Genomic DNA, 19,043 nt, shown 5'->3' with positions numbered 1-19,043 from the left:
CATTAACTGACAAGGTAATGTGAGGGGACACTAGGCCTGACTGATTCCACAATTCATTAGGCACTTGAAATAGAAGTGCTGTACCCTCCTTGCCCGCTACTTCCCCTAAAACAGTAACTGTCACCATGCTATCCAGGAGGGGAGCATACAAGATATCCAGCTCCCTTGAGAGCCCTGTGGGGTCATAAGCTAGCGTAACATGTGGGTCAGCGGCCTTCAAGGGTGGGTCAAAATCTTTGTTCGTGAAGTCCATTGCCCACCACTGAGGGGGCTGGTGAACCCAGAGGATCCTATAAGTTTTAGGGCCGGTAATAGTAATTCCTTCATCCAGGCATTGTATTTTGAGTCGGAGGGAGCAGAGCAGGTCCCTCCCAGCCAAGTTAACCCCCAAGTCTGGGGTTATTGCGAATTGTATCAGACATTGCTGATTCCCAAATTTCACTCGTAACAGTTCCATTAATGGGTAGGACCTCTCCTGTCCCTCCAGCCCGCTCAACGAGATCGTGGCCGTTGAAAGTTTAAAATCATGGTGGTCAATGCAGGGAGCTTCAAGGGTCAAAGTATTAGCCCCTATATCTATCATAAAGGGGATTGGTTTTCCTTTGACTAATAAATTGACGATGGGTTCATCGTCTGGGTTATTGATGAGGGCAGGGTACATGGAGTGGCTACTTCCTACGGTTAGTCAGGCGGAGAATGGGTTTCTAGTTGAGGAAGGCTACCATGTGCTGGGGGGGTCTGGCCTGCCGTTGGTAGTGGGGGCAATTCCGCCACCAATGATCAGGTGCTCCACACTGGTAGCACTCTGAAGCGCTTGCCGGTGTGGGTTGTTGGGGAACCCTGGGTCCTGGGTAATTACGAGGGTAAGCTGGGGCTCTTGGGCCGTTGGGGCACATTGCATACCTTCTATTGGACCGGTCAACCCATCCTGGAGCTCAAAACTGCGGCTCCATTTGGTATTCTGTATTATCGGGACGGGTAGGTCGGGGCCGAGGGGGCCTTTGGACCATCTCCTGTTTTACCCTTGGGGCTTTCAAATCACGCCCGTTGTTCCAGAAGTGGACCAGGGCCCTTCTCATATTTTGTTGTGTATGGTCAGGCCAATTCATGTCATTAGTGCGGACAGCTGACGCCACTACCTCAGGGATATATTGTAGTAGGAGGGCGTTAAGCTGAGGGGAGGCATTGCCTCTGTTATAGGCATCGTCCCCTGCATAGGTGCTGTAAAGTGAGCAGAAACGATCCCAAAAATCTGGACCGTCCTCACTCTGTTTTGGTCGGCATTCTAAAACCTTAAATATGTCAATAGGCTGTTGGAGAGTCTTGCGGAGGGCAGCTCTAATGGTGTCTACCTGGTTCGGAGCCTAGACGGCCGCTTGGAAGGCTGTCCAGTCCGCGCAGTTACCCAAGTGCTCTTTCCACCTATCTGCCTCAGCAGTTGTAACGGTCATGCAACAAAGACTAAAAAGGTCCTGGGGTGTTGCCTGGTACATCTGAATTGTCCCAATGATATAATCTATAAAATCCTCCGGGTTGGTTTTACGGTTGGGCGCTTGACTTATGATTAGGCACATCTCGTGAGGTTTCCAAGGGGTGTAAATTTGGATCGTGGGATTAGCGGGCGCTCGGGCTGGATCGGGATTGAGGACACTCCAATTGGGGAGCAGTCTTATAGCCTTAATTCCCTTCTCCTTATTCGGCATAGGTGATGGGTCAGGACCTCTAGGGTCATCGCTATTAGTGGTAGAATCGGAGTCGTAATCATTGTACGACTGAGGATCTATTATAGGTCTGTCCCCTACCAAAAGGTTCCGCCATATGTCTGTGGCTTTAGAAACGTTCGGAGGCGGTCTTTCTCTCTGTCTAAGCTGATTTCTAGTTCGGGACGCGATAGGGTCATGGGACTGATCTGGTGACGGGACTTGGCTGACAGTAATGGTTTGAGGACTAGCCACATTATATGGGGGCAGCAGTGAAATTGGGGGGTAGATAGGGGCTGTGGGTCGAACCCTCCAATCCTCCTCACATGTCCAGACGTCGGAAGCTATCTCCACTTTCTCCTTGCTATTATTCTTTTTATTACTATTTCTACGTTTTTCCTCGTTCTTCTGATCTACCCCTTCCCTCTCCCTTCTGCTTCTCTCCACATCGAGACCTCAGATCTTCCCAATTCTTGGGATTGCCTTTCTCATCACATACACTAATCCCTCTTCTACGTGCATTATGTTCCCAACTATTCTGTTTAGATCTATTTGTTAGGTCTTCGGCCGTTTTTCTCCAAGTAGACATTAATATTTTCCATTTTTCCCCAGTATTGTGTTCCCAAATCGCCTTTCTGCCTTTTGGCACTTATCCAAATCCCAGGTTCCCCCTAATAGCTATATTTCATTTTGCAATTTTTTTTACTGAGGCATGCCGATAATTTGCGGAAGTTATACTTATTTTTCGGATCGTCTTTACATAGTTTAGATAGTGAGGTATTGGACCAAGACATCGAGAGTTTGTCCCATTTTTTTTTCTTACTCTCTCTCTCTCTGTTTTTCTTTAACTGTACGGTACAGATCGCTGCAATTATCTTATGATCGGTCTCTTTCTTTCACCCACTTCAGGTTCCTGACCTTCCCGTGGGGGATTTCCCCTCTTAAGAACTGGTCTGAGGCAGGGTGGTAGTACTGGAGAACCGATCTCAATACTTAAAGCTCTAAACTTTAAAATTCGCGAACTTAAACTCACCCTGACTGGGGACTTGAACCCCAAACCTTAAATTGACCCTTGACGATAACAGGGGCGTCCAAGCCCAAACATATAAAACTTGCCCAAGGCAAACCACAAATGAACCTCGAATAACCTTGATTCTAAACCCAGTTCTCTTACCTGTGGCACTCAGACAAGTTTGCGAGGAGTCCGTCAGAGGGTTTTCGATAAGCGAAGGGATCAGTCAGGAGTCCGGCTGCCTGAGAGGGATCAAGGTGAAGTTTACCTTGTGGGCCCTTCCGTCTCAGGTAGTCGTTGTTCCCATCGATCACTCACACCGCTTCCGAAACCTCGTCTCGCACTCCTGGCTGGCTCGCCAAATTGTTAACCCGATTTTGAAGTCCCACTTCCGTCTGCTGTAAATCACACAGTACCACCAGTTAATTCAAACGCCTTTATTTAGCAATATATCGCTAGGGAGAAACCTCCTTACTCTCAGGCAGAGTCCACGGCGGGGTTCTCCGAGGTACAGAAGGGGCAGACAGTAATTTATACAAACATTGTCACACACACTTTAATGAGTCAGGCGCCGGAGTTCTTGTGGTTGAGTAGGAAACGGACAAAGGGCTACTGCAGATGGACAAAGAGCAGCCTCACACCCCAGGTTCAGCTAATCGTTTTGCAATCAGGTGAGACAAAGGCAGGTATCACCTTCATTGTTTGAGACAGCCTTCCCATTTCCTGTTGAGATTGACCATCATCTCCATAGTCAAACATAATGGGACTCCAACTAAGTTCCAATCACAGCAATTACCACACAGCACCCAGCCCAGGATAGCAGTGGTGCGGCTGTTCTGGCCTGAAGGACACTTTTTAAATCAGTATTTTGAGCAGTCATAATTTTCATCTGTCTTAAGATATGAATACAGTTATAATTTATTAACCCTACACCTCCTCAACTGAGCATAAGAGTAAGGAAATCATGTCAGCTTGCAGATACAGCAAGTAGTTAGGAAGGTAAATTGGCACAATGGTGTTGACTGGAAGGAGGGTTAGAGTATGGAAACCAGAAGATTTGTTCCAATTTTACAGGGTGTTGGTAAGGGGCACACCTAGAATATTACGTTCAGTTTTGCTCCCATTACTAATGAAGGGAAACACCAGCACTGAAGGATTCACTTGACTAATTCCTGAGAGAGAGTTGTCCTATCATAAGCATCTAAAAAGGTTAGATCTCTACTTTTTGAAGTTGGAAGAATAACCACTGGCAGTCTCAAACATAACTCCATGTTTACAAGATGGGAGGGGTGGTGGGGGAGGCAGTCATTTAAAACTGAGGTAGAATTTGCTCCAGACAGGGTTACAGGCATTATCTCACTGGCAGAGATCAAGAGAAAGAAGATAAATTTTAAAAAAAGATTGGCTAATTGAAATCTATATGGAGTTGACATAGAAGAGTTGAACCCTGAGCAGATCAGCCATGTCTGTAATGAATGTCTGATACAAGCACCTGGTCAGTGTTAGACACTGGTAGAGAGAATGAGTGTTAAGTTATACAGCATGGAGACAGGCCCTTCAGCTGAATTCGTAGAAGCTGACCAAGGTGCCCAGCTGAGCTTGTCCCATTTGCTGACAATTGGCCCACACTTCTCTAAACCTTCCTTATCCATGAACCTGTCCAAATGTCTTTTAAATGTTGAATCTGTACCACTTCATTGGCAGCTTGTTCTATTTACCCACCATGCTCTGTGTGAAAAGCTTACCCTTCAAATACTTCTGATCCTTTAAATACTTCTGCTCTCACCTCGAAGCTGCACCCTTTAGTTTCAGACTTCCCTACTTTGGAAAGCTGTGATTATCCACCTTATCTCTGCCCCCATGAGGGGTGAACTTATAAAGCTCCATAACGCAGAGGAGATTCACCAGGATGCTTCCAAGATTAGAGGACTTTAGTTATGGGGAGGAATTCAATAGAATTGGCCCATTTACCCTGGAGTAATGAAAGCTGACAGGTGACTGGATAGATGTATATAAGAGGCATAGATAGGCCAGAGAGTCAGGATACTTTGCCCGTGACAGGGAAATCAAAACAAGAGGGCATAGATTGAAGGTCAGAGGAAGGAGTTTTGGATGATCTGAAGGAATTTTTTTTTACATGCGAGACTGGTTGATATCTAGAACTCACCGCCCGAGGAGCTGCTGGAGTCAGATGGAATCAGGAATTCAGACAGGTATTTAAATAGGCAAGGCATAGACAGACATAATGTGGGGAAGTAGGATTCGTGCAAATGGGGAGAAAGGTTGGCATGGACTTGGTGGGCCAAAGGGCCCACATCTGTGCTGTACAACACGATCAATTAAATCAGTTTTTTTGAAGATTAGGAAATTGAGAGTTATATGGAGCTAAAACAGAAGAGTCCAAAAGGTTCGTGCCCATGGGAGGCAACACACTGGATCCAAAATTGGCTTGTCACTGGGAAACAGAAGTGACGGTGGAGGGTACCTGTTGTGATTGTAAGCCTGTGACCAGTGATGTATCACAGCGATCAGTACTGGGACCCTTAATGTCTTGTTAAAGTAGAGGTATGAGTAACAATTTGCAGATAAACAGAAGTTGGTATGGGGTGAACAGTGAGGATATTCTCAGGCTACAGAAATATATTGATCAGCTGGTAAATTGGGCAGAGCAATGAGAGATGGGATTTAATCCTGGTAATTGCTAAGTGATGTATTTTGGGATATCAGATAAGGGTAGGCCCCACACAATGAATAGCCAGGCCCAAGTGAGCACTGGAGGATTATGATAAGGAATGCCAGCCTTCATCGGTTGGAATGTCATGAGACAACTTTTTAAAACATGGCTGAGGTCACAGCTTGAATATTGGTGTCTTTTTCTCATCACAGTATGGAAGGGACATAAGTACTTTGAAGGTGCAGAGGAGATTCACCAGAATGTTGCCTGGGATGGGCTCTCTCAGTTATGAGGGGGGACTGGATAGATTGTGCTTGTTTTGCTTGGAACAGAGAAGGCTGAGGGGGGTCCTGACAGAGGTGTACAAAATTATGAGGGGCATATTTAGGGAAGACAATGGTAACTTTCCACCATAGCAGAGGTGACTAGAACCAGAAGGCATAGGTTAATGGTAAGTGTTTGGAGGAGATGTAAGAAAGGTCTTTTTTCACCCAGTGGATGGCTGGAATATGGAGTACACTGCCTGAGGGTCTGGTGAGGGCAGAATGTTTCAGAACTATTTGGATGAGGACTTGTATCGACAAGGCATAGAAGGGTTCTTGATAGCTGGCATGGATAGTGTGGAGTGAAGGGCCTGCATCTGTCCTCTTTGACTAGCAGTTGAATCCTAGGACAGATTAGCAATCATCATATTGATTGACAGAGCAGGCTTGAATGGGCAGCTGGCCAACTCTGCTCTTAGTTTGCTGTGTTCTTTTGTAAAGAGGAGTGGTCTTGGCAGTCATTCATGGAGCATTTAATTCATGACAATAGGGCAGGAGGGCAACAGCAGAGGAGAAAAAGGCCAGAGGAAATGCACACACCCACTCAGTCCCAGCTCCCTCTCTTACCTCAGCCTTGTTTGAAAGTGTTTCTCAATGTTCCCCTGTGACTTTTCACCAGATGGCATCTCAGCCTCTGACATGTGGTGTCCATTATTCTCAGTCTGTGAGCTTCCTATAACAAACACGACATTATTAAGTGACACCATTGGGCAGTGGGCTCTACCTCCAAGAACTTTAATGGACAGCAGGTGCTGTCGAACATCCTGTGGCCTACCCCATACAAGACCAGATAACAGAACACCTTTGGCAATGCAGTGTCTCTTCTAGGACTATAATTGGCAAGGAACTTATAATGAATTAAACAGAACTGGCAACACAGGAACGGTCCATTCAAACCACCAGTACCCATCCTGCATTTGAGAATGGCAGCAGCTCCTCCCAGCCTCTTCAACTAACCCCAGCACATTGAATTTCCAGTCCAGTCCCCACATGCATTTACCCAGCGGCCCTTTGAATAGAGAAGTTAGATGAAGTATCTCCACAGGACAAATCCCTCCAACACCAGCACTGTGTTAGTGTTGGTCACTTGGCTGTATGGAACTATGGTATCATTGTGGACAGAGAGGGGAAGGGGGACTGTCCACAGGATAAATCCCTCCCACACCAGCACTGTGTCAGTGATGGTTCCTGGATCTGTACTGGACCTAAATGACTAGAAATTAAACTTCTGGAGGATAATTACTTCCACGTAGTAGTCGATACTGGTGTCTATGCTCCACAGCAAGGAATGGCAGACAGCATATGAAACCAAGGAACAACAACTTGGATGAAAACATTGATGGAAGGGCCAGTAAGTTTGCAGATGACACAAAGATTTGGGGTGTTGTGGTTATTGTCAGAGATTGCCAAAGAATACAGTGGAATATAGATCAGTTGCAGACGGAGCTTAATTCAGGCCAGTGAGAAGTGTTGCATTTTGGGTGATCAACAGTAAAGGGAAAATACACAGCTAATGGCAGGATCCTTATCAGTGTTGATGTACAAAGGGATTTTGGGGTTCGATTCCACTGCTCCCTGAAAGTATCCATGCAAGTTGATAGGGTGATAAAGAATGCGTATGGCACACTTGCCTTTATTATTCAAGGCAGTGAGTTCAAGAATCAGGAAGTTATGTTTCAGCTTTATTAAACTCTGGTTAGGCTGCATCTGCTGTAGATAGCCAGTATTTTTTTTACCCAGGTTTGAAATGTCTAATACCAGAGGGCATACATTCAAGGTGAGAGGGGAAAAGTTCAAAAGAGATGTGCGGGGCAAGTTTTCTTGGAGTCCATTGCTAAGGGTGGTGGTGGAGGCATATACAGTGGCATGCAAAAGTTTGGGCACTGCTGGTCAAAATTTCTGTTAATGTGAGTAGCTAAGCGAGTAAAAGATGACCTGATTTCCAAAAGGCATAAAGTTGAAGATGACGCATTTCTTTAATATTTTAAGCAAGATTACTTTTTTATTTCTATCTCTTACAGTTTCAAAATAACAAAAAAGGAAAAGGGCCCGAAGCAAAAGTTTGGGCATCCTGCATGATCAGTACTTAGTAACACCCCCTTTGGCAAGTATCACAGCTTGTAAACGCTTTCTGTAGCCAGCTAAGAGTCTTTCAATTCTTGTTTGGGGGATTTTCGCCCATTCTTCCTTGCAAAGGGCTTCCAGTTCTGTGAGATTCTTGGGCCGTCTTGCATGCACTGCTCTTTTGAGGTCTATCCACAGATTTTCGATGATTTAGGTCAGGGGACTGTGAGGGCCACGGCAAAACCTTCAGCTTGTGCCTCTTGAGGTAGTCCATTGTGGATTTTGAGGTGTGTTTAGGATCGTTATCCTGTTGTAGAAGCCATCCTCTTTGCATCTTCAGCTTTTTTACAGACGGCGTGATGGTTGCTTCCAGAATTTGCTGGTATTTAATTGAATTCATTCTTCCCTCTACCAGTGAAATGTTCCCTGTGCCACTGCCACTGATCAAGCCCAAAGCATGATCGATCCACCCCTGTGCTTAACAGTTGGAGAGGTGTTATTTTTATGGAATTCTGCAACCTTTTTTCTCCAAACATACCTTTGCTCATTGTGGCCAGAAAGTTCTATTTTAACTTCATCAGTCCACAGGACTTGTTTCCAAAATGCATCAGGCTTGTTTAGATGTTCCTCTGCAAACTTCTGACGCTGAATTTTGTGGCAAGGACGCAGGAAATGTTTTCTTCTGATGACTCTTCCATGAAGGTCATATTTGTGCAGGTGTCGCTGCACAGTAGAACAGTGGACCACCACTCCAGAGTCTGCTAAATCTTCCTGAAGGTCTTTTGCAGTCAAACTGGGGTTTTGATTTGCCTTTCTAGCAATCCTACGAGCAGTTCTCTCGGAAAGTTTTCTTGGTCTTCCAGACCTCAACTTGACCTCCACCGTTCCTGTTAACTGCCATTTCTTAATTACAGTACGAACTGAGGAAATGGCTACCAGAAAACGCTTTGCTATCTTCTTACCATAGAACCATACAGCACAAAACAGGCCCTTCCCGTCCATCAAACCACCCTCACACTATCTAACCCTTCCCTCCCGCATATCCCTCTATCTCACATTCCTCCATGTGCCTATCCAACAAACTCTTGAACCTGTCCAATGTATCTGCCTCCACCACCACCCCAGACAGTGCATTCTGTGCACCAACCACTCTCTGGGTGAAAAACCTCCCCCTGACATCTCCCCTGAACCTCCCACCCATAACCTTAAAGCCATGCCCCCTCGTCTTGAGCATTGGTGCCCTGGGAAGGAGGCGCTGGCTGTCTACTCTATCTGTTCCTCTCAATATTTTATAAACCTCTATCATGTCTTCTCTCATCCTCCTCTTTTCCAGTGAATAAAGCCCTAGCACCTTAAGCCTCTCCTCATATTCCATTCACTCTAATCCAGGAAGCATCCTGGTAAATCTCCTCTGCACCCTCTCCAATGCCTCCATATCCTTCCTATAATGCGGCAACCAAAACTGAACACAGTTTTCCTGCTTTGTGGGCATCATTTGTTTTAATTTTCAGAGTGCTAGGCAGCTGCTTAGAGGAGCCCATGGCTGCTGATTGTTGGGACAAGGTTTGAGGAGTCAGGGTATTTATAAAGCTTTGAAATTTGCATCACCTGGCCTTTCCTAACGATGACTGTGAACAAGCCATAGCTCTAACAAGCTAATGAAGGTCTGAGACCTTGGTAAAAGTTATCTGAGAGCTCAAATCTCTTGGGGTGCCCAAACATTTGCATGGTGCTTCTTTCCTTTTTTCACTCTAAAATTGTACAAAGCAAAAATAATACACTAATCTTGCTTAAAATGTTGAAAAGAATGTTTCATCTTTAACTTTTATGACTTTTGGAGATCAGTTCATCTTCTACTCACTTAACTATTCACAGTAACAGAAATTTTGACTAGGGGTGCCCAAACTTTTGCATGCCACTTGTGATAAAGGCATTTCAGATGTTCTCAGACAGGCACATGAATATGTAGAAAGTGGAGGAATATGGACCATGTGCAGGCTGGAGGGTCTGTTCCTATGCTGTACTGTTCTATATTATATGAGACATTCATGACTGAGATCAACACAGAAGGAATGTGTTAAAAAGACAATGCAAATTGGGAAACAGGGAGTATCATGTTTGTTCCCTCAAGTTGTCATGGATGCACTATTTTTCCCCACACTCTTTCTCTCCCCCCACCCCCCCCACCACCACTGCCCTTTCTCTCATCCCTTTCTCCGTGCCTTTCACATCCCTGCCTCATTCCACTCACACCACCTGTTTCTATGTACATCTGTTGAACACTTTGCCTGCCTGTCTCTCTCATTGTCTGTCCACCTACTCTGGCTCTTTCTTTGTCTTTATTCTGTCCCCTTCCAATTCCACAACCTTTCTCTTGTTTTACATTTTGATTTGTTGCTCAGTTTGCATCTGTAATATTTGACCACAGTTACCTGTGCCGCTGAAGTGGAAGTTACCTCGTTCTCATTGAGCTTCCATCACAAACGTGATAATGGAACAGGGCAGAGTTGACCAGTGGTGCATTTTATGAGAAATGCAGTGGTCAGAGAAGCAAGAGTGAATTATTGAAAAAAAACTCCACAGAAAACAGGTCAGTCCCTGCAACAGTTCAAACTGCCAAGGAAACTCTCTCTGCCTTTCTCTTTCCACTCCCCAGTCCCATGACACTCATTCCTCGTTTCCATGTGTTGCTCATTTTGCATGTGACCTTTCATCAAATGTTACCTGCACTCCCTTGAATGAAAAGTCCTTTGTTCTCAGTCTGTGAGTTCCCTGTTAGAAACAGGATTGACAAAAAGAAACAGGATTGACAAAAAAAACAGAATTAACTTGAAGTGTGCTACTATTAGAAGTGTAATGGGCACAGATGAGAGCCATTCAGCCTAAAACTGCCATGGAAATACTCTGTCCCTGTATCGGCACCCCCTCCCACCACTCCACTGACTCCACGTGTTTCCTTATTTCCATTTGTCGCTCAATTTGCATCTGAGACCTTACACCAAAGGTTACCTGCCTACCTGCTGTGAAAAGTCCTTTGTTGTCACTTCTCCTGTTTCCTGTTGGCAGGAGGTCAGAACAGGGCAGAGTTAACCCTTGGAGTGCTTCTACTAAAATTGGCCACAGAAACAAGATGAATAACATAGAAGTCACTGCACTGGAACATATCGTTCAGCTCCATGACAGATTATGTACCCCACATGAACCTCCTGCAATGTGGCAGTGCTGGGCACCCAGTTGTCTGGTGGAAAAAAGAACATTACAAGATAATTCCTTGTGTCCTGAATGTGTACCAGCATTGAACATTGTTCCGTGTGCTCAGAACGATGATGGGCAGACAATACATGAGGCCTTGGCAGCAGAAGGCTCAACTTTTATTGTTACAGCCATTAATTTGAGATTTATCGAAAGAACAGAATTTGAGCAACTTGCCTACTTTGAAGACTTAAAAATTATAGACAGGACTGAAAAGACAGGGAGAAGCCTGACTATGAAACAGATTGGAAACTGGGATGAAAGTATCATTATTGAGATCAGCAGAGAGCTGATGGGTGAATGAGGTGGTGCAAACTGGGGAACAGGGATCATCATATTCATTGCCTCAAACTGCCTGGAATACTATGTCTGTTTCTATCCTTCTCTCTCTCCATCTCTTGCTCTGCCTCTTCCTCATCCCCATTCCACCAACACCTTCCTTCGATGTGTCCATATGTTGCTCAGTTTGCACCTGTGACCTTTTACCAATGTTAGCTGCACCCCTAATATGGAAGGTGCCAGGTACTCACTTTGCAAGCTCACTGTTACCAACGGGACAGTAGAACAGGATAGATATGAAGAGTGGACTATTTTTAATTGAACTGCAATGACCACAGAAAGGACAGTAAATTATTTGTGTTTCAGTACGGAAACAGGCCATTCACCTCAACAACTCTGTGACAAATTTTATACTATACGCCAACCTTCTGCAATATGGTAGAACAGGACACTCAGCTGTGTGGGAGCTGATTGAACAGGGAGGACTGGAAAAGGAGAATCCACAGGATCATTCATTACATAGTAAAAATTGTCAGATTTCCACGTTGGTGTCTGTGCTCCAGAACTGTAATGAGCAGAGAGCACAGCGGCCTTGTCAGATGAAGGTAGAAATGCCAGTCCAGAAGTTAGTAAATTTGTTGATTTTTGGGAGGACACAATTAGATGAGCTCAGACATCTCAGGTTTCAAGGAATGGACTGGACTGCAGAGATATGGAGGAGCAAGACCAAAGAGGGAACTGAAAATCTCAAGATATTGAGTCTGTTACCTCAAGGTGCCATGGATTTTCTCTGTCTCTTCCCAGCAGCACTTCCTACTAAATCTTGCACACTTTTTATGCAAATATGCATCTTGTCTTGTATTTTTGTTCAAATAAAAATAACTTATTCTTGTAATGCAAGGTACATCTCACAAATATCAGGAATGGGCCAGAATTGATCAGAGGAGTGAGTGTATGGGATGTTCAATGAAAATGGGAGTGAGAAAGAAATATATGGAACTTAAAACTTAGGAATACCCATTTCAGGCCACAATCACAGCCATACTGTGATGCAACTGGATCCTTGACTTCTTTATCCTAAGAGGCCACCGTCAGTGCGGACCGGTAATAACATCTCATCCTCGCTGGCAATCAACACAGGCATACCTCAAGGATGCGTGCTTGGCACACTACTCTACTCATTGGTCTGTGTATTCCTGATATATAATGGAAAGGGTGAGAGAGGGACCATTCACAGGATGAATCCCACCCACACCAGCAGTGTGTCAGTGTTGGACACTGTGCTCTGTATACTTCAATAATAATGGCAGTTAATGATGTAAAAGGATAAATCCCAGATGGGGAACTATTGGAGAAATATTTGGCACTGAACTGTATATATGGGAACTGGAATGGGCAAGGAAGATATAGAGAAATTTTAATCAACCATCAGAACACAGAAGCAGGATGTTCTGCACTGACTGATCCATGGCAGTATATTCATCACTTAGATTCACACAGCATGAAGGGGCTAGAGCAGTTATGAAAGAAAATAGTACACTAGCATTTTTGCAAGGGGGATGGGGTTTCGAAGAATTGTCCAGGTGATAGTAAGGATGCTCCTGGAATACTGCACACAGGTTTGGTCCCCTGTGGAATACTGCACATAGGTTTGCATTGAAGGCAGTCCAGAAGAAATTCACTTGGGTAATTCCTGGGATGAGAGAGTTGTCCTGACATGAGTGACTAAAAAGTAATATCTGTATTCTTTGAAATAGTGGCAGAGACATAAACAAGGGGACATGGTTTTAAGATAAGATGGTGATTAACTAAACCTAAGAATCTCTTGCTCCAGAGTGTGGTGAATCTCTGGAATTCTCCATCGCAGAAGGTTGCTGAGGTTAGAAGACTGGGTATGTTCAAAGAGGAGGAGGAAAATCATGAGGGGCTCAGATAAGGTGAATGATCTGCCTTTTTTCCGGGGTAGGGGAGTCTAACATGAAAGGGCATAGGTTCAAGCTGAAAGGGGGAAGATTTAAAAGGGACTTGACAGAGAAATTTTTCCACACAGAGGGCAATGGGTAAATGGAACGAGCTGCCAGATAAAGTGGTAAAGGCAGGTACTATTACAATGTTTAAAAGATATTTACACATATACTTTTGATAGGAAAGTTTGAGAAGGACATTGTCCAAATGCAGGGAAATGGGATGAGCTCAAGTAGATAACTTGGTTGGATGAGTTAGGCCGAAGGGCCGGTGTTGCATAACGTTCAGAATCCAGAGGACAGTTGGAGTATTCAATGCATGCCCGAGGGTGATGGGGGCAGACTCTCACAACAGTTCAGAAGTATCCAAATGAGCACTTAAATCACCAAAGTATAGAAGGCTACAGAACATGTCCTGGCAAAAGGGAGCAGACTGGATGGGTACCTGATGGTTCACATGGACAGTGTGGGGTGAAGGACCTGCAGCTCTGCTCTAAGTGATTGCATTGAATGGCAGGGCAGGCTTGAGGGGCAGGTGACCTACACCTGCTCCTATTTTGTTGTGTTCCTGTGTAAAGGGAAGGAGTGGTCTGGGCAGTCATTGATGGAGGAGTCTAATTCACAATGATAAATAGAGCGGCTGGGAGACAGCAGAACTATCTCACTGGGGAGTAAGGCCAGAGGAAATGCACACACACTCTCAGTCCCAGCTCCCTCTCTTACCTCAACCTTGCTTGCACCTGATGCTTCATGTTCTCCTGTAACCCTTCTCCTCATGTTACCTCAGCCTCTGACATGGAGAGTCCATTATTTTCACTCAGTGAGCTTCCTGCAAAAAACACATTATTCAGAGGCACCATCAGGCAGGGGGGCTCTGCCTACTGTCTTTAATTGACAGCAGGGTTAAAGAACATCTTGGGCCATGCCTGATACAAGAGCAGAAAACAGACACATTTGGCAATCAGTGCATCCTTTTGTCCCATTTCCATTTGTCCCATTTCCATTTGTTATTCAGTTTCCAACTGTGATATTTGACCAGTTACTGGTGCCCACAAAATGGAAGTTACCATGTTCTCATTCAGCTTCCTGTTACAAACATGATGACAGAATATAGCAGAATTGCCCAGCACTTCTATTTGATTTGCAATGGCCAGAATCGCAAGGGGAAATTATTGAGAGAATTTTGCAGTGCAAAATGCCTTTCAGTCCAACAGCTCAAGCTGCAATGGAAACTCTCTTCCTCTCTCCTTTTCCCCAGCCACATTGGGCCAACCTCTCTCTTTCTTCCAAGTACTGCTCAGTTTGCATCTGTGAACTTTACCAAATGTTACGTGCACCCATAATATGAAAAGTCCTTTGTTCTCACTCTCTGTGTTTGCCGTTAGAAACAGGATGACAGAGCAGAATTAACCTGGGGAGGGTTCTATTTGTATAGAATTTGATCCACAGAAAAGTGTCATTCAGCTTAGCAGATCAAACTGCCCTTGGAATTCTCTGCCTCTGCCTGTCTGTCTGTCCTCCTCTCTCTCCCCATTCCACTAACCCTCATTTCCATCTGTTGCTCAATTTGCATCCAAGACCTTTTACCTGTGTACCTGGTGTGAAAAGTCCTTTGTTCTCAGTCTCTGTGTTTGCTGTTAGAAACAGAATGATAGAACAGAGCAGAATTAACCTGGGGAGGTTTCTATTAAGATTCTACTTGTATAGAATTTGATCCACAGAAAAGTGTCATTCATTTAGCAGATCAAACTGCCCTTGGAATTCTCTGCCTCTGCCTGCCTGCCTGTTCTCCTCTCTCCCCATTCCACTAACCCTCATTTCCATCTGTTGCTCAATTTGCATCCAAGTCCTTTGTTCTCAGTTCTTGTGTTTCCTGTTTAAAAAAAAGCTTGACAGAACTGGGCAGAGTTAACCCATGCAGTGCTTCCATTAGAATTGTTATAGCTGCAAAAACAACAATGCATAATATAACAACAATGCATAATATAAAAATCACTGCGCAGGAGCATGTCATTCAGCTCATGACAGATTTTATACTTCACACCAAACCCTGCAATGTGGCAGTGCTGGGAACTCAGCTGTGTTGTGGAACTACGTTAACATAGATGACTGTAAAAGGAATATCCAAATTATTACTTACACACTAAAATGTGTCAGCACTGAATATTGGTCTCTCAGCTCTGGTACCAATCAAGGCAGACAACACGTGGGGCCTTGGCAACTAAAGGCACAACTACAATGTTGGAGCCATTAGTTCCAGCTTTATCAAAAGAAAAGAATTTGAGAAACTCACATACCTTGGCGAATTAAAAAAATATGGAGAGAATTACAAAGATAGTTAGAATCAAGACCATGAAGGGGACAAAATTTAGGATGAGAATATCATGATTGAGATCAACACAGAGATGATGGGGATACAAGACTTGGTGCTAACTGGGAAACAAGGATTATCATATTTATTTCCTCAAACTGCCATGTTTGAGGAAACTCTGTCTGCTTGTATTTCTCAGTATTTCTCTCTTTGCCCACCCCATGCTATTTCTTTTCCTACCAATCACATACCCGTCCCCATTCCATCAACCTCCTCTTGTTTTTATGTACTTATTGCTCAGTTTACCATATGTGACCTTTCACCAATGTTACCTGCGGCCCTGACATGGAGGATATCTTGATATCACTTCACTAAATTGCTACAAACAACTGAACAGAATAAGGAAGAATTTAACAGTGAAGTGATTCTATTTCAACTTCAATGCCCCATAACTACATGTTGCTTATTTAAAAGTGTTTGCACAGAAACATGCCATTCAGCTCAACAGCTACATGATATATTTATACTCCACACCAACCTTCTGAAATGTGGCAGTGCTGGGCACTCGGCTGTGTGCTGGCACTATCGTGAACAGAGAAGGTTTGAGAAGGATCATCCACAGGATCACTCATTTTATACTAAATATATGTCAGCTTTGTTTGTTCATGTTGGTGCAACAGACCTGTAATGGGCAGACAGCACAGAGGCCTTGGCAGCTAAATTCAAAATGGCCAGTTGCAAAGGCAGTAAATTAGTGTTATTTTGGGAGGACAAGAGCTCAGATATTTTAAAGGCTTCAACTGATGGGAGTGGATTGCAAAGATAGAGAGGAGGAGCTATGATGGAGAGAAGAGGCAAGAGAGGGACTGTTTACAGGATAAATACTCCCAAACTAGCAAAGTGTCTGTGTGGGACACTGGGCTTTGTATACTGCAACTATAATGACAGTCCTTTGAATGATAAACCTCTGGCAGGGCAATACTGATCAACACTTGGCAGTGAGCTTTGTACGTGGGAGCTGGAATGATGATGAAGTAATATATCACCTTTGCTCACACAGCATGATGCAGCAAGAGAAGTTAGGAAAGAAAATGGCACACTGACATTTATCGCAGGAGGGGGCAGAGTTTCAAAATATTGTTACAATTGTGCAGGGTGTGAGTGAGGATGCACCTGGAATGCTACATGTAGCGATACACCCCTTATGTTAGAAAGAATACTTGAATTGAAGGCAGTCCAGATGAAATTCACTTCCTCAGTTCCTGGGATAGAGTGTTATCCTGACATGATGTACCAACAAAAGTTAAATCTGTATTCTTTGAAACAGTGGGAGAATCACAGACAAGAGAACAAATTAGAAGATGGTCATTTAAACCCGAAAAGTTCATGCTACATGGTGTGAAACTCCGGACTTCCCTACCTCAGTGGGTCATTCAGGATACTTCATAGGAGGTTTTCAAAGAGGAAGGAGATCAAGTTTTGAAAGATTGGGGAAGTTAGAGATATGTGGATTTTGCACAGGAGAGTCCACAAGTGCCAATTGGATGCAAAGCAAATTGGGTCTGAAACTGGCTTGGCAATAGCAGACAGAAGGCAATGATTGAGAGTAGCTTTTGTGAATGAAAGCCGATTACAAGTGGTGTACCACTGGAATTTTACTGGGACCGTTACACTTTGTTAATGCAGGAGGGATGATGAGTAAGTTTGCAGATGGCACAAAAATTGGTGATGTTGTGGAAAATGAGGATAGTCTCAGGACACAAAAAGATATTGATCAGCTGGTAAGTTGGGCAGAGCAATAGCAGATGGGATTTAATCCTGACAAATGCACAGAGGTACACATTGGGATGTCAGTAAGGGCAGATCACACACAATGAATGGAAAACTCTGTACTGAGGAACCAGGGCCTTAGGGTGCATGTGCAAGCATCAGTGAATGCGGCAGCTCAGGCAGACAGGATAGTAAAGGGTGGAGGGGATGCTGGCCCTCATTAGACAGGGCACAGAACTTAAAAGGCAAGGAAGTTATTTTACATCAGCACAAAATACTACCTGAAGAGTGGGCAACCCCTACGTTGTAGTGCAGAGGGAGGGGATGTCCTAAAAAATGGTACATATTGTAATTTTCTGTAATGTGTCAGTCGCATGGAGGAGAGGCGCGCAAGTGGGAGGGGATTCTGTGTTGTGAGAAGATTGCAACGGAGGTGGGCAGAGGGATGGGTTGTAGCCGGTGGAGAGGAGGGGACATGGATCTATGAGGGCAGAGTAGAGGAGCCGTGTGTGAATGAGGTGGGGCAGAAGGTATGTGAAGAAAGGGGGTAGGTGCAGGGGAGATGGACAGAAGTTTGAGAGAGGGAGCATCCACAGGATAAACCTCCCACACAAGCACTGAGCCAATGTTGGGCACTCTGCTGTGTTCACTAGAATTACCATGGACAGAGAGGATTGGAAAGTAAAAATGTACAGAATAAAGATCAACCCTCCCATGTTGAACACTGAACTGTGAGAGTGCTGGGGAGAATATCCATGAGATAAATGCCTCCATCATTTGTTGGAGCTGGGTTGTGATCTTCATTTTACTCCAGAAACTCTGCTGGTCCCACAACTGGCACATTGGTGAGGAACATCCATTCAGGGAGTCTCAGACCATCCCCATCTCAGCGGGGGCGGCGCAGGGTGGGGTGGTGTAGAAACCATTGATATAGAAAAACTTCCCTGGGTGATTTAAGGCAGCTTATTATGTGAACCCATGCCACGTAATGATGTGCTCAGCCAGAACAACACACCCTCTGACAAGGATGTAGATTTTAAGATGGAAAGTGAGGGTTTTGATGCAGAAGGGTTCACAGTAGTTAATGTGTTCACGTGGACTGAAGACTAATTATCATGTGGAAGGCAGGCAGTTGGACTGTTTGGGTCTTTTTCAGACTGGAACGACGTCGCGAGTGGAGTGATGCAAGTATCAGTTCTTGGTACTTAAATACAGGCGACTGGGATGGGGGTGAAGGAAGGAGAGGGTGAGGAGGTTGTGTTCCTATCACAGTTTTCCATCATGTGAACAATAACATCTATGCATCCTTCAGGAAACACGAATAAATAGATAGATAGATAGATAGATAGATAGATAGATTTTGTGATTATTTCTTTATTTTCCACATGAGTCTGTGAGAGTGAACTTTGTTCCACATCTCAAATTTTAGGGTAGTGATTTGTGAATTTCCTTTGCCCAACTGGTTGTCAAGCAGGGGTCACCAGCTGCAGGGATGACGTGAAGGAGGGTTTCCACGTTTACTGATGACAAGAGAGCAGGTGGGAGGGCACATTGCAGTAAGCATATTTGAACTCAGATACAGAGAGTGAGTGGGTGAAAACTTGTCAAATGGAGTTTAAGGAAGAAAAATGTGAGGCAAGAACAATCAAATGGGAGAGAGACTGCATGTGAGTAGAGTATACAGGTATCGAGGT

The 19,043-nt window shown here is 44.4% G+C and overlaps 1 protein-coding gene across 1 annotated transcript in view; it reads right to left on the bottom strand.

The window, feature by feature from the left end:
• The window catches only part of LOC127587385 (mucin-5AC-like), a 279,133-nt gene that overhangs the window by 146,487 nt on the left and 113,603 nt on the right, over window positions 1-19,043 (bottom strand). The window contains exon 3 of the mRNA XM_052045684.1: window positions 6,277-6,382. Within this exon, the coding sequence (XP_051901644.1) occupies window positions 6,277-6,382 (106 nt within the window). The remainder of the gene's footprint in view (window positions 1-6,276; window positions 6,383-19,043) is intronic.

The sequence above is a fragment of the Pristis pectinata genome, chromosome 40 (genome assembly GCF_009764475.1).
Source record: "Pristis pectinata isolate sPriPec2 chromosome 40, sPriPec2.1.pri, whole genome shotgun sequence".
NCBI classification, from domain to species: Eukaryota; Metazoa; Chordata; class Chondrichthyes; order Rhinopristiformes; family Pristidae; genus Pristis; species Pristis pectinata.
This window is presented reverse-complemented; position numbering and strand designations above follow the sequence as displayed.